The sequence below is a fragment of the Scyliorhinus canicula genome, chromosome 2 (assembly GCF_902713615.1).
Source record: "Scyliorhinus canicula chromosome 2, sScyCan1.1, whole genome shotgun sequence".
In the NCBI taxonomy this organism is placed as follows: domain Eukaryota; kingdom Metazoa; phylum Chordata; class Chondrichthyes; order Carcharhiniformes; family Scyliorhinidae; genus Scyliorhinus; species Scyliorhinus canicula.
In genome coordinates, this window is record NC_052147.1 from 115,647,291 (window position 1) to 115,661,504 (window position 14,214).

A 14,214-nucleotide genomic window follows, 5' to 3' on the forward strand; every position below is an offset into this window, starting at 1 on the left:
AATTGCATTTTACTTCAAACACTTGAAACACTTTAAAAGTAATGAAAATATTTTAGTCAAAGCAAGATATTAAACGTCCATCCTTCCTTCCACAGCCTCCCAACAACCTTTGCAACATTGGACATCGATGGCATCAGAAAAATTATCTTTGCGCTGCCAGGTAACAGACCTGCTAATCTCTTGGCAGAATATCGTGTAATTTAGAATTGTGACCAGTTTAAAATTGCTGTTAGCTGTTCTGTCCCAGGTAAGACATGTTAATATGGTACACTATAAATTTATGGACAGTTTTGTGTAATATTTTGCAACCATGTGGGTGTTCCAATTCCGCAGATCACTTTTGGACGGTTAATTTATTTCAACGGATATTACACTTTGTATAGATTATCTATTAAATAAGCTTCAGTTCAATTGGAAATATGACTTTTTTTTCCGTACGACAGCTTTAGAAGTTTAGACCCTGTTAATCTGTGTACTCAGTCCGACATGGTGAAATGAATTGTAATCTTATTTAAAGGCTGTGGTTTAAATTCTATTTGTATAGGGTATAGGATGATCTGAGTTATTAGCTTGAAATTTTGTTGGTTGGTTAATGATTGCATGCTTGAGATTCCTACACTGTGCTGGTGTTTTGGATCTGTACCAGCTAATGGGCCCTGAAGTGAAATGGCACGCCCTTCCCCTGAAAAGATCTCATTTCTATTTAGCAATATAGTACATGGATAACATAATACAAACTCATTGTATCCATCCTTGATGATCCACCAATTTGTATTTCACCGGTTAATAAATGTTCAGCTGAATTCATATCACGATGGCATGATTTGTGCCTTAAAAACATAATTGTGTCATATCATTGTAATGACTCACCATTCTTCAAGTAGTGTTATTTTATGCAGTGTTCATCATCAAACTAACTGACAGTTTTGCTTTTGATTTCTATTTCATCTTTTAAGTACAGCTCCTTCTGTGACATGCCCTAAAGTCTAGCAAAATCTTCTTAGTTTCTAGTTTGGCTTCTTCACTTGGAAATGAAATCAGTCTTAACCCAGTTGCTGTTTCAAACTTTGTCAACCACATGTCAAGCATATTTGTACATGCACAATGGAGATGTAGCGCTGAGCATTTAGCATTGATTCAGGTTTTTCTAGAAAATAGGCAACTAAATTGTACAGAAAGCAAATGGGTTCAAACAAATTTTAATGCGAAATTTTATTTGCTGCATAATGATGCGATAAGTAAAAAATAGTAATACTTTGGCACTGGAATCGTTGGGAAAAAGGATCACGACGTATTAATGTACTCTTGTATATGGGATGATGTATAGCTGGCATTGAATTACAAGGCTGCAATTCAGTTGAGCAGAACTGATGCCATGAGTCGCAAAACGTGAGCTGGAGTGGTTGAAGAGCATCAGCAGAGCCCCTGATTTTGAATTGAAGCCTTAAAAGTCACCGCAAGCTATTTGTTGATTGATTGTAATATATATTGAATAGTTTATTTGAAAATAACATTCGTTTTTAACTTTTTTTTACCGTTATTGCAGCGGGCGCGGTAGAGGCTGATGGTGACGTAGGATCTGAAGGTATATGGCATCACATGATGGGTATTACAGTATCACAAACTTTTTTTTGTGGCAATGAATTACCACTAAATAAACTATTCAGTATATATTATAGCCAGTACTTCATGTGCTTATACCAATAAGCAGATAAATGGTAGTGTTTCGTATTCCAAGATCTCTTTCTCAGCCCAGCTTTCCCAGTTATTCCTCTTTTAACCATCTCCCTGAGACCCAGGTTGCCTGATGCTGTGCAACATAAACCTCTGCCAATTTCGCTTTGAGCGAGTCAGTCAGCGCAAAAGAAGTGTGAATTGACATCTGCATTAAATTTCTAACCCTCCCTTGGGAGTGAAACCCGGGAGTGCCCGGAGGAAACCCACACAGACACGGGGAGAATGTGCAAACTCCACACAGACTGTCACCCGAGGTCGGAATTGAACCCTGGCACTGTGAGGCAGCAATGCTAACCACTCTGCCATTGTGCACCTGGGCCTGCAAATTCAGCAGGTGCACAGAATCTGAGCTGCAAGCCTGACTCCAGCCATTCTGCGGTATAGGGTATCAATATGTGAATGCACAGTGCCACTGGGGCAGTCACGAGTTGCAGCATGATAAGTGAAAATATTTCCAGGGATTGTCTAACAGCCTTCTGTCAACCTCGCACTTGTATTTCAGATTTTTCAAATCTGTAGCAAGAACCCAATGTAATTATTTCCTACAGTAGTCTTCCTCCTTAACTAACATAGTGTGGAAAAGGTATCATAGCTGTACTGCTGTGCAGTATGGGAATATTTTTCAAATGTCAGGAATTCCAGGAATAGAATTTTATTTGGTCGCTGTTATTTGCTAAAACAGTTTCAACAGACATTTATGATTGACAAGCTAATTAATTTGGTCCTTCCATATCCCTTGCCAGTCCGTCTGTGTATCATGGCATGAGTAAGCAAAAGAAAAGACGGAAGTAGTTTGATGGTTGTTGCCAGATGTTGAATTGCTCATCTCGATCAGTCTCGGGCAAGATGCTCTAAGTGGAGTGCAGACATTTTTTCAGAGGGAAAGAAGAAAAATTGTTTGGGCAAGTCACCCTTTGACTCTTCCCAAACCAAGGAGAGCAGTCGAAAATAGCAGTGAGGAAGGCCACAAAATTGAGCATCTGTCTAACCTGTCTGTAGGTGATTGGTGTTTGTGGCATTGGAGGTCAAAAAGAGGCTATTGAAACAAGTAAATATGGCAAATTGTACCTTTCTACTTTTAAAAAGTTGGGATGTAGCTGAGATTTTTTTTCCTGACTGAAAATTGGAATGAGTGTCAACTGTAACTTGAAATGTGCACGTGTAAACATTCACTATCAACCAGACCCCATCGACAAATATTATGGTGCATTGGAATTACAGGGCAACTTCTGAGTTTCAAACACTGGTCCCTGTTGTCAGATTTGGTCAGGCTGTTATTTAGTTTCTCCCATGTTTTCTAACATTTAACATTGCTAACTACAAAATGCAAGGAGCCTACAATGATAATTGAGCTGTGTGCCCATCATTGAGTTTGTATTTTATTAGTCTGTGGAAATAAACGTTCAGCGTTTGCAAGAAATAAAAATGTATAATGGGAAAGTGCTGTGACTCTGGAAGGTGGCCTGATAAAAAAAATGGGCCTAATTTCTGAATGACTGAAACCCTTGTAGGACAAGACATTGTATCACAACATTTTGATTGGTGGAAGTGCCAAACTTTGAGTTGATATGTGCGAATGGAAAGTAATTGACATTTTGCAATTCTTTCAAGCAAGCCTGATGAATCCAGAATATAGCCTCTTTCACACAGCAATTGTTTCTTCCGTATTTTGGGGTTGATATGGCAACTTGTCTCCAGGACACCATACTGATAGAAAAATCTTGGTAAAATCTTAATAACTCGGTGAAGTATCTGTATGTACTGCCATACTATATGTTTGAAAATTCCCCCAGTATGAGTATTTTACATGCCTTTTATCTGTCCAATGATGAAGTATTGGGTTAGATTCTTGCTGAATAAATAACGGTGTGCAAACAATATAGTTATTATTTGCTAACTCAGCCAGTAAGTTCAGAGGATTAAGAGTCTCCAGAATCCGCTGGTCAATTAAAACTCTATACCACTTGTTTCACACCAACAGCATCTTGTCCTAAGCCTTTCCGTTATTTTTAAGAACTTGACAATTTCACACATAAATTATGCATTAACCTCATCATTGAAAACTGTGTAGTAATTAATAACGTAAGTACATATTCAACTGTGACATTGTTAATAAAGTACCGCTCAACCTCTCTGGCCTAGAAAATGAACTGTGGAGTTTCAAAGCTTAGATGGTAAATTGTTCTTGAAAATTTTAAGTGTCAAATTTTACATTTTTTTTTTTTTCTTAATTTCCCTTTCTGTCTCTTCTTCTCAATCTAATCTATCTGTCACTCTCTATTTCTTTTTCTGTACCTAATTTATCTCTAATTCAACCTCAGTCTTTTGGTTCTCTTTCGATCCTTGAATTTCACTGATTAAGGCGATAGACTGCTGATCTTACTCCTCATTGATATGTCCCATAGACCTCGCTGCACCTTTATAAACCCTCAATCCTAGCACGTTATAGCACAAAGCATTTTTAAACTGAATGTTTTGGAGAAAAATGCAGCTGACTGGGTATGCCAAGAGATGCCTCTCTCCAGCAAGATGCAGCCCAATGCATCTCTGGTATTAGATGCAGAAAGGTCCTTCCTCTTGTTCCTGAGGTCAGTGTCGACTACTGGATGAGATGGAGGTGGCTTATGTGAGCAAGAGCCCAATTCCTGCAGTAAAAACCTGGAACCAAACCATCTGCAAAATTATAACAGGAACAAAATAACATTTATGTAAGAGTACGCATTAATGAAGCTCAGAATTCTGTAACAATTTTTTAAAGTTTGCATGGCACATCACCTTTGCCTGTGAAACTCTCTGGAGCTCTGGCTGGACAGATGGTGGTGAGATCTGCATTTGAACTTCAGTGCAGAAAGGATTGTATTCTTGGAACATGGAGTAGGCCATCGGGCACACAATTTTGCCTCTAGACAAGAAAAAAGCACACTCACAGTGCCTTTTGCACTCCAAGCAAACATGTGGGTCGGTTTTGTGATGGGTTCAAGATTGTCGCATCTCAAATTTCAAAAATATATATGTTGGAAAGATATAATGAACAAAATGTAATGATCCTTTTTTTTAAATAATAATAGAATCTCACTTTCAGCTAAGTTTTGTTCTGCAGATGAATTAAGTGAAATTAAAAGCTTTAAAAACTTCATTATGATGAACCAGTAATTGTTAACTCATATGAAGAAGAAGTATTATTCTTGGTTTACAGCATCAGTGAGGGACACCAATTGGAGGCTTAGCCATTTCCAGTGGTTATGGGAGAAGTGTCAGGTTTTTAAAAAATGATCTGATGTGATTTGAGTGCTATTGGTAACTCAAGAAGGTACTGGTGAGCTGCCTTCTTGGACTGCTGTAGTTCATGTGGTGTAGGTACACCCACAGTGCTGTTAATAGCAGGCCACAATTATCATCCACACCACTTAGCGCCTGATTATAAAACAATGTTGGCAGAGACTTGACAGCCCCAATATTTGCTGGGAGGGGTGTGGACATGAAACTTGGATGTACAGGTTCACAGAGGTCCTGTAGAGTAGGAAAGCTTGTGGCACAAGTCCAAAACCAGGGAGTAGAAAGGAGATAATGGGGCGGGCTAATTGTGGTGTGGGGGAGATTGTGGGGTGGAGGGGGGGTGGTGGGGGGGGGGGGGGGGGGGGGGGGAGGAAAGAGGATGAGGGTGGGAGAAGAAGATTGGGAGGAATCGGAGATTCTGGAGGTGGGGATCATCTCATCGTAGGGAGGGAAGCAGGTAAGTTGTTTGATCTTGAAGGAAACACCTCCTGGTCCACAAGCAGTGCTGTAAAGAGACATCATATAAAACTTAATTCTCATCTCCTTTTGCCTGCTGCATTTTGCAAGCCTGAAAATCCGAGATGAAATGAGCACAGAATTAAAAGAAAAACTGTAAAAATGGGAACGCACAATTCCTTCAAAGATTTTATTAGCCTACCTGCCACTTCTATTGGCCCCTCCATCCCACCCGCCTCAGTTCAAAATGAATGAGTTGCAATCAAGTTCGTGAATTTTATGACATTTTTACTTCTCACTCGCACCCAACCTACCTGTTGTTGGGGATTAGAATTATTCCCTTGGAGCTAGCCCGGTAAACCAGGGACAAGGCGTGTAGATCAGGAAAAGGGCAAGGACATTTTTGAAGAAAGCAGAGGAAGACTAAAGTCAAAGAAATTAGTGGGTGATTTTAGTTGAGAAATGTGGGGAAATTACATTTTAAAAATATATTCTAATGTTCGTGGATCACTTGCCAATATTGCACAACTGCATTTGTTACTATTCCCACTATCTTCACTTACTTGTCTGGAGACAAAGTATAATTTTATAACAGAAAAGCAATTGTTGTGTGAACAGAACTCTTAAGTGAATGTTCAATGTTGGTGCATTGAAGACCAACCAAAGAGGGCAGGAAAATGCAACCTTTCGTGCTCTCAGCTCATAATTTCATCACACCGGTCAAATAAAATTGGCACTATCAACATTAGCAGGTTATAACTCTTCAGAATGGAGTAATTTCTCAAAATAAAATAATTTCAAATATGACTACAAGCAAATTCAGTTTGATAATTCTATCAAATAATGTTTTCTGAAACAGTCTTTTTACAATGAGCTCAGCCTGTAATTCCTCATAATTCACGTGATTTGCTTGACCAGTGAAATGTGTACTGGTATAATGTTTTGTTCTACACTAAAAGCATTTTCCGTTTTAGCGTGAATTATGTAAATCTTGGAGAGTTAAAAAACACTTCTAGACAAGTAACAGTTCTGAAGCATGCATGTCCTATCGTTAAAACCTTTGTGTAATATTTAGTATATAAAGGCCTGTGTTGTTCAGTGAATGCTTTTGATGTTGTGAACTTCAGTGTGGGTAGTGCTGAAGCTTGAATGATAATTTGAATAGAAAGCAAAATTAGTCCAATTTCATTTGCAAAAACACCCTTCATACCTCATTCCCACTGTGATGGATTCACAGTAATCGGTTTTATTATTTATGAAAGTGAAATCTTGGCCATTCTATTGTTTGTGTGATGCCCAAGGATTTCTTTTGGTTGTATTAATTATATCGACTTTGTGTAACCAGTTACACATCAGACAGCTGCTGCAATGTATCATCATTTGTAATGAAGTGCCTTGCAGTTGTCAGGCGCAATGTATTCACTCAACCTTCCTGTTTTTGTTTTTGCTTCTATCTCACTGAGTTGAGGTAAACGGAAATGGTGGAGGCAGTTTTGAACCCAATTGAAGTTTTCTTTGGATCCAAGCAGGAGCTCTTGAATTAACTCCCAAGTCCACCCGTGCTCTGAACTTCAGGCAATGCCAGCTCAGTAGATAAACTGCTCTGAGCTGACCCTCTCAGCGCGGGCAAAAGTAAAATTAAATTAGGAAGCCACCTTCTGCAGTCTGCAGTGGAAGGTTCACAGCACCATGCTGCATTGTCTCAATGATGTCTGCTCCTGTTGCTACACAACCACTAATGGAAGCTCTGCCATGAATAATGGGTCAGTACAGATGGCACTGTAGCAAGTGTTTCCGCTGCAGTCATCACAACAACAACAAAAAAAAAACAGGCTAACCATCAGAAAATACCTGGAAGTAAAGAGCAGAGATGATTAGTTCGCCAACTGTGTCTTCAATTGGTTTTTGGAGTTGGAGCAGTAGCCTGCTTGGTTCCAGGCATGGTTCTTTTTGCATGCCACAGTTAATTCTTTGTAATCTGCTGCTGTTATTTCATGCCAATCTGATTTCCCTCCAGGAAATCCGGTGTCAGCAGTTGTTACCTGCAATCTCTTTGTAATCCCTGCGCTGAGGAAAATGCAAGGAATCCTTGATCCTCGACCCACCATCATCAAAGCCCGGGTAGGTCAAAAACTTTCCTGTGTTATAACTTGGTAAAATACGACAAACCTTTCCTGAGGCTTGCTGGCACAGTGGGCTAGATGCAAATCTTTCAACAGACGGACCTGGGGTTGAGTCCATCTTGGAATGAGAGGCTGAAAGTCTAAACTGTCCACTGCCTGCAAAATGTCCTTTTCTTTCTTTATTCGATTAGTGGTGAACATGGCCTCATGGCAAAGAAACTGCTCGTAACGTTGAATAAATCTCACTCCAAAAGATCACAAGCACACAGTCTGGGAAACAGAAGCTCCACACACTGTTGCAACAGGGACTAGGGCTCATTGCTTTTCCACAGTCCATTCCCCAGCACTAATATACCTTCCCTTTGTTATATCAACTTGGTATATTAATCTAAGCTGTATAGGTTCAGACACTTGCGATCATTCAATTTATTGGTTTTAGGACAAAAATAGAAGCAAGCTGACACATCTATACAATTCCTGTAATAGGATACCCTCTCGGTCTGTGCAATACCAACCAATCCAGGCAAGTTCTCAGCACCAAATGCCAAAGAAGTACAGAAAGTGACCCAGTTTTTATTTGATGGACAATGGACTTCTCGATGGACAATGCTCTAAATCTTTCAATCCTGAGATTATCGTCATGTGCTCTTTGTGTGTTACGCAACTACAGCAGTTGATGTCAATGTCAAACCACAAACATTCCATTCCGACTAGAATGTCAGTGCCATTTATATACAAGATTGCACAGTTATAAACATCAAACCTTAACAGAAGACTAATAACCAAAAGGTAGACATGTTAGTTCTAAACTAACTATAATTCTTAGACAATAAATTGCATTTACCTGACACCTCCTGCTTACTTAGAATTTCCCTGTGGAATCCTAATAATCTAACCTCAACCATGGGTTAACCTCCATCGCACAGAATACATTCTCATAATGTAACGATATTAACTCTGATATTATATTCAGCCACATTTCCTATTGTATTGTACACTATACTGCAACCTTAGTGGGAAAACAATTGAAACTCAATGCATTTATTCCCATTTTTTCCCTGTCTCCTCTTCTGAAAGTGGTGGTCAGTGCCGGATGAGATTCCTTTTCTGGCCCATTCTAGTCAATGTTATGAATGGGTTCCTTTCCTCACACACTGGTACCTTCCCAAATCTAATCCCAGTTGCAGCATTATTTGCTTTGACTGTAGCTATGGTGCACTATCCCTCCTTGCCATCTTTGCACCCTTGGCCACAATTGACCAGATCATTGTTTACCAACACACTATGTTACAGCCCATTGCTCATTCGCTGAGTGAAAGAGGAATCTGGAGTATGTCTTTCCTTAGCATCAGTTTATTCACAAAACCAAGGATGTAAGCACAAACTCCCATTTCGCTCCCTCACACAGGTGGATACCAATTCTCATTATTACTTAAGAATAATACCCTAACCTTTCCCCAGTTAGTAACAGCTGCTCTCACAAACAATGAATTGCTACATGAATACCTCTATTCAGTTGTCCAGTTTGGATTTGTTTCACCCTGATCAATCCAAGCAAAGCTAAAACATCTCCAGCAATAAAAAATATTTTTATTGTCACAAGTAGGCTTACATTAAAACTGCAATGAAGTTACTGTGAAAATCCCCTAGTCGCCGCATTCCGGCGCCTGTTCAGTTACACATAGGGAGAATTCAGAATGTCCAATTCAACTAACAAGTATGTCTTTTAGGATTTGTGGGTCACCGGGAGAACATGCAGACTCCACACAGACAGTGACCCAAGCCAGAATCGAACTTGGGACCCTGGCGCTGTGAAGCAACAGTGCTAACCACTGTGCTACCATGCCACCCAATACCTTCTTTTCTCCCTTAAACTAGTATGGCGGGGTTGGAACCGGAACAGCACGACAGTAAGTGTAGAGACTGGGGTAATAAGTGAGACTGAGATAAACGTAGTGCAGAGTAAGAGCAGGCAGAGGGAAGCCACATCGTTCTGTGTATCGTTCTGGTTGATGTCCTACCTCCGACTTTTATTTAAATACACTGATATGCATAGAACATCAAGTGGAAACGATATTTGAGGATCTTCCATTAGCAACCCTTGGGTCATAAATGATACAATTTCTGTAGGAAGGAGCTGGATTAAATATACAGCTGAATTTGACCACCACCTTGTGTTGATGTGTTAGCAATCATTTCATTTTAACCTTACCATTCTACAGTTGTCCTGTGATGTGAAGCTCGATCCACGGCCTGAATACCATCGCTGTATTCTGACTTGGCACCACCAGGAACCATTGCCTTGGGCGCAGAGTACAGGTGAGACTTCTGAGGCAATTACGGATTGATAACTTAGAATTATAATTTGGAAACTAAGATAATCAATCACTGAGGCACCATTACAACAATTTAAGGTTTGAATGTGATATATTGTACAGCATGCAAGAAAGGTTTTGCCCAATTCGAATTTGAATCATCCAGTAATTGTAATGATTTTCTTTGATCAGTTATGCCTCACATGGCAGCCATTTTGGAGGATGTTATTTTTTAATTTGCAGGGGTTTTTGCTTCAATTGTGCAACTCTTTGGTGCTTTCAATAATTGTTTAAAGTTGCAAAAATCTAAAAGGCACAGAAAGCGCTGAAGCAATTTGAGGTTACAATCAAATCAACCCTGATCTTATTGAATGACGGAGCAAGCTCGAGGGGCTGAGTGGCCTACTCCTGCTACCAATTCACATGTTTGTATTAAGTTTGACTGACTTAAAGGTTTCTGCACCAACCAGTTGTTCATAGACATGAATGCAATGGAGGACATTCCCATTGGGATGCAGCACAGGTTGGAGAATGAAGAGAGGCCATGTAGAGCAGGACAAGTTGCTCAAAGAGGAAGGATAAGAAGAACGGAGAAGGACTGCTACCAGGAGGCTAAATCTACTGAGGGTTCTCAGGGAGCTGTTCTCCCTGGACGTCCTCACTAAAATGTTCCATTTGCTGCAATCCTTGGAGAAGGACAAGTATCGCATTGATGAATTTTCGGGACGTTTACTGCAGCAATGGACTTTTATGTGTTTTTCTTCTTTCAAGCAATGTTTGCAACATCTTATATTTTGGTGTCCATTGTTGGAGACGAGAGGTCACTGAGGCTGTCTATTCAATGAGAGCTAATGTTAAAGACAATATTGTTTTCTGGAGCAAACAATGAATCTGAAGCCAGTCTTTTACTTGATCCAGGTATATTTCCCGAGACGACAGAGAAAATGCTTAGGCTTATTTTAAACTTCCCCTAGAGCCAGTGAGAACTGTTTTTTGTACAGTTGCAACAATTCCCAAATCTTTCCCCAATTGGCGGCGGTTGCTCTCAATTACAAACCTAAAGCATGCACCACTTTGCAACATGATTCCAACATGCACAGCCAACTATGTGGTATCCTCTCTTACCCAAGACAAGCAAGCAGAGCTAAAAGACAGCTTCACTAGGATTGTAGCCCCTCCACTCCCCCTTCCCCTTATGGTGCCGGGTGACACCTCATTTCAAATGGGTCCTCTGCCAGAACTGAAAAGGATTCCGACCTCTCAAAAGTCAATCATGCCTTGTATCCTGGCTGTAGTCATGGTGCCTTCACTCTGAGGCAATCCGCTTGAATAAACTGCTTTGTTATTCCTTTTTCACTGCCAAAGAAGATTTTTGAACCATCTGTTATTTTTCCTGCAGGGAATCAGATGAGCAGTCGTCTGATGAGTATGCGAAGTGCCAATGGACTGTTGATGCTACCTCCAAAGACAGAGCAGTACGTGGAGCTCCATAAGGGTGAAGTGGTAGACGTCATGGTGATTGGAAGACTATGATGTCGCCACAGAAGCAGCGTCGGTGCATGTCTACATTTAATTGACTGTATCCTGTAATATGGAACGGCACAGCTAGTTTTTAATGATTTGGATAAAATTGACCAGTGTTGTTGACACCTTGAAGTAATTTCAAAAAAGAAATCAGATAAAGAATGTGAAATGGGAGGGAGTAAAAAGAAATGCATTGAATCCATTCTGTATCATATCCAGAGCAAAGTTTCTCTTTCATTACAGTTGCTTTGTGTGTTTAATGCTAGGTCTAATAGCAGTAGCTTTTGATAGACAGCGGTAGGTGCCTGCTAAAACTTGTGTTCTCTCATCTTCAGATACTTATGCTACTAGCAAGGCTGTCTGCTTACTTTATACCAGCTTAGATAAACACAGCTATTATCCTTATTAGTACGCAACATAATTGCTTCACAAAGAGCTTTGCTTGTTCTTTATCTTGTATCTTGTGTTCATGTGCTCAGTGCCAAAAGCAGAGTGGCTGGAGTGGACTGGTTTGGTATTTTGCCCTTTCAGTGCCATTGACCGGGAAGCGTCTCAGCAGCCGTCTGTCTCAGCTGACCACCTAGTTGGACAGGAATTGGAATACTCTCATTTGAACAAAGAAATTGCTCCCTTAAGTGCTGACAGCCTTTTTACCAATTTAAAAAAAAGTGTACAGTAATACAAAGATTGATATTGTACAGATAATAGTGTACCAGCAATCATGTGGTAATTCCTAGCAATGAAAGACATTTAACAACACTGTACCATAAAATTTTCTGTAATGATATTAAATATTAATAAAAATCCTTGATCATTATTAAAATTTATCTGCAAAGATGGTCAACATTTTTTTAAGTACCTTTCTTGTTTTTGGGCCATAGTTATGTTGTTATGACACAGTGTGGAGGGCGGCTCAATGGTTAGCACTGCTGCCTCACGGCGCCGAGGACCTAGGTTCGATCCCGACCCTAGGTAACTGACCGTGTGGAGTTTACTCATTCTCCCCGAGTCTACGTGGGTCTCACCCCCACAACCCAAAAAGATGTGCCGCGTGGGTGGATTGGCCACGCTAAATTGCCCCTTAATTGGGGGGGAACAAATGGCATAGCGTGCAAATAGATTTCGCATTTCGCACATAATTCCTTTTTTTCAGTGTGTATTAATATTCAAGAGCATCTTCGCCAGTGGCACAAAGGGTTACAAACATTAGGGCCACTGAACTTTCCCGTACTGTTCGTGATCATGCTCTTTCTTTAACTTGTCAACTGCTCCTTCCCTATATCACTTCAGTGATCAAATTAATGTTTTCACATTCTGGAATTCATTTCTCAAAAAAAAAAGAGTAGAATGAATTGTATTTCATATTCCACTGTTTTACTTGATAGTTGTCATGGAAATCATTCTCAGAAATTACAGCCCAGGGAATTACAGCCCACTCAGCCCAGGGAACCTCCAACATAAATCTGAAAACATTTTGTTTCAAACTTGACTGTTTAGCTTATAGAATATTTGAATACCTTACAAGTTCAATAGTATGATGTTGAAAAGTTAATGAAACCGCCTGTCATTAATGTGTGCTGTAAATAAAGGGTGTAGGATAGTTAAAGTACCTGGTTTCATATGGGAACAAAGTTCTTATTCAACCTCTCCAAAGACTGTATAGGGCAGCACGGTGGCATAGTGGTTAGCACAACTTCCTCACAGCACCAGGGACCCAGGTTCAATTTCGGCCTCGGGTGATGTATGGAGTTTGCATATTCTCTCCGTGTCTGCGTGGGTTCCCTCCTGGTGCTGTTTCCTCCCACTGTCCAAAGATATGCAGGTTAGGTGGAGTTACGGGGATAGCGCAAGGGAGTGGGCCTAGGTAGGGTGCTCTTTTGGAAGGTTGGTGCAGATTCGATGGGCCGAATAGCCTCCTGTACTGTAGGATTCCTTTGGCAGGAAATTAAAATAAATGGGCAAGTGATGGATTGGGGAGCACCTGGTTTACATCCATGCTGACTTACACCATAGTTGTGTGGAGGGATGACCTGTTTGTCATTACAGGCACCCTCCATAGTGGAGAGTAATACAGTGTGCTCGGCATGAGGGTTAACACTGCACAAGGATTGAAAAGTCTGGGAATAGCTACATCGGAATTTGCATATTTTAAAGAAGTTACCAAGTTAAGACTACCCAACTATGGCGGAGGGCGGGGATTGCGAGGATGGGCGATCTGTTCCTGGAAGGGAGCTTCCCGAGCATGAGGGTGTTGGAGGAGAAGTTTGGGCTGGCGAGAGTGAATGATTTCAGGTACTTGCAGGTGCGGGATTTCGTACGCAGACTGGTACCATCCTTCCCACGCCTCCCACCAAGGGGGAACCAGGACAGGGTAGTTTCCAGAGGAGAGGGGAGAGTCTCCGACATCTATAAATAACTAATGGGCGCAGAGGAGGCACAGACGCTTTGCATATGGGCAGATGCTTTGAGTAGGGTAAACACGACCGCAAGGCTCAGTCTGATCTAGTTCAAGGTCGTACATCGGGCCCACATGATGGCCCGGATGAGCAGATTCTTTGGGCTGGAGGACAAATGTGCTCGATGTGCCGGAGGACGAGCGAATCATGTACACATGTTCTGGGCGTGCCCTAAACCAGTGTTCATATAAGTCGGGGGTGCGACCCGGGCGGGTGTCGGGAGGGTCGCGGAGCCGTTGTCCGCAGCGCCCCCGATCGTGCAAATCCCCATGGAGCAGCCGGCTTTTCATAACGCCGGCTTCAAGCGGCCAGGAACATCGATGATCG

At 41.0% G+C, this 14,214-nt stretch overlaps 1 protein-coding gene across 22 annotated transcripts in view; it reads left to right on the plus strand.

Moving 5' to 3' along the window:
• Positions 1 to 12,258, plus strand: part of LOC119957355 (gephyrin) — a 671,364-nt gene extending 659,106 nt beyond the window's left edge. For 13 of the 22 annotated variants that reach the window (XM_038785368.1, XM_038785379.1, XM_038785283.1 and 10 more), the window contains 5 exons: positions 96 to 160; positions 1,547 to 1,585; positions 7,487 to 7,590; positions 9,815 to 9,911; positions 11,307 to 12,258. In XM_038785368.1, the coding sequence (XP_038641296.1) occupies positions 96 to 160; positions 1,547 to 1,585; positions 7,487 to 7,590; positions 9,815 to 9,911; positions 11,307 to 11,440 (439 nt within the window). In that variant the 3' untranslated portion in view covers positions 11,441 to 12,258. The remainder of the gene's footprint in view (positions 1 to 95; positions 161 to 1,546; positions 1,586 to 7,486; positions 7,591 to 9,814; positions 9,912 to 11,306) is intronic. The other 9 variants (XM_038785292.1, XM_038785390.1, XM_038785401.1 and 6 more) reach the window with 1 other exon arrangement.
• Positions 12,259 to 14,214: the final 1,956 nt, after the last annotated feature.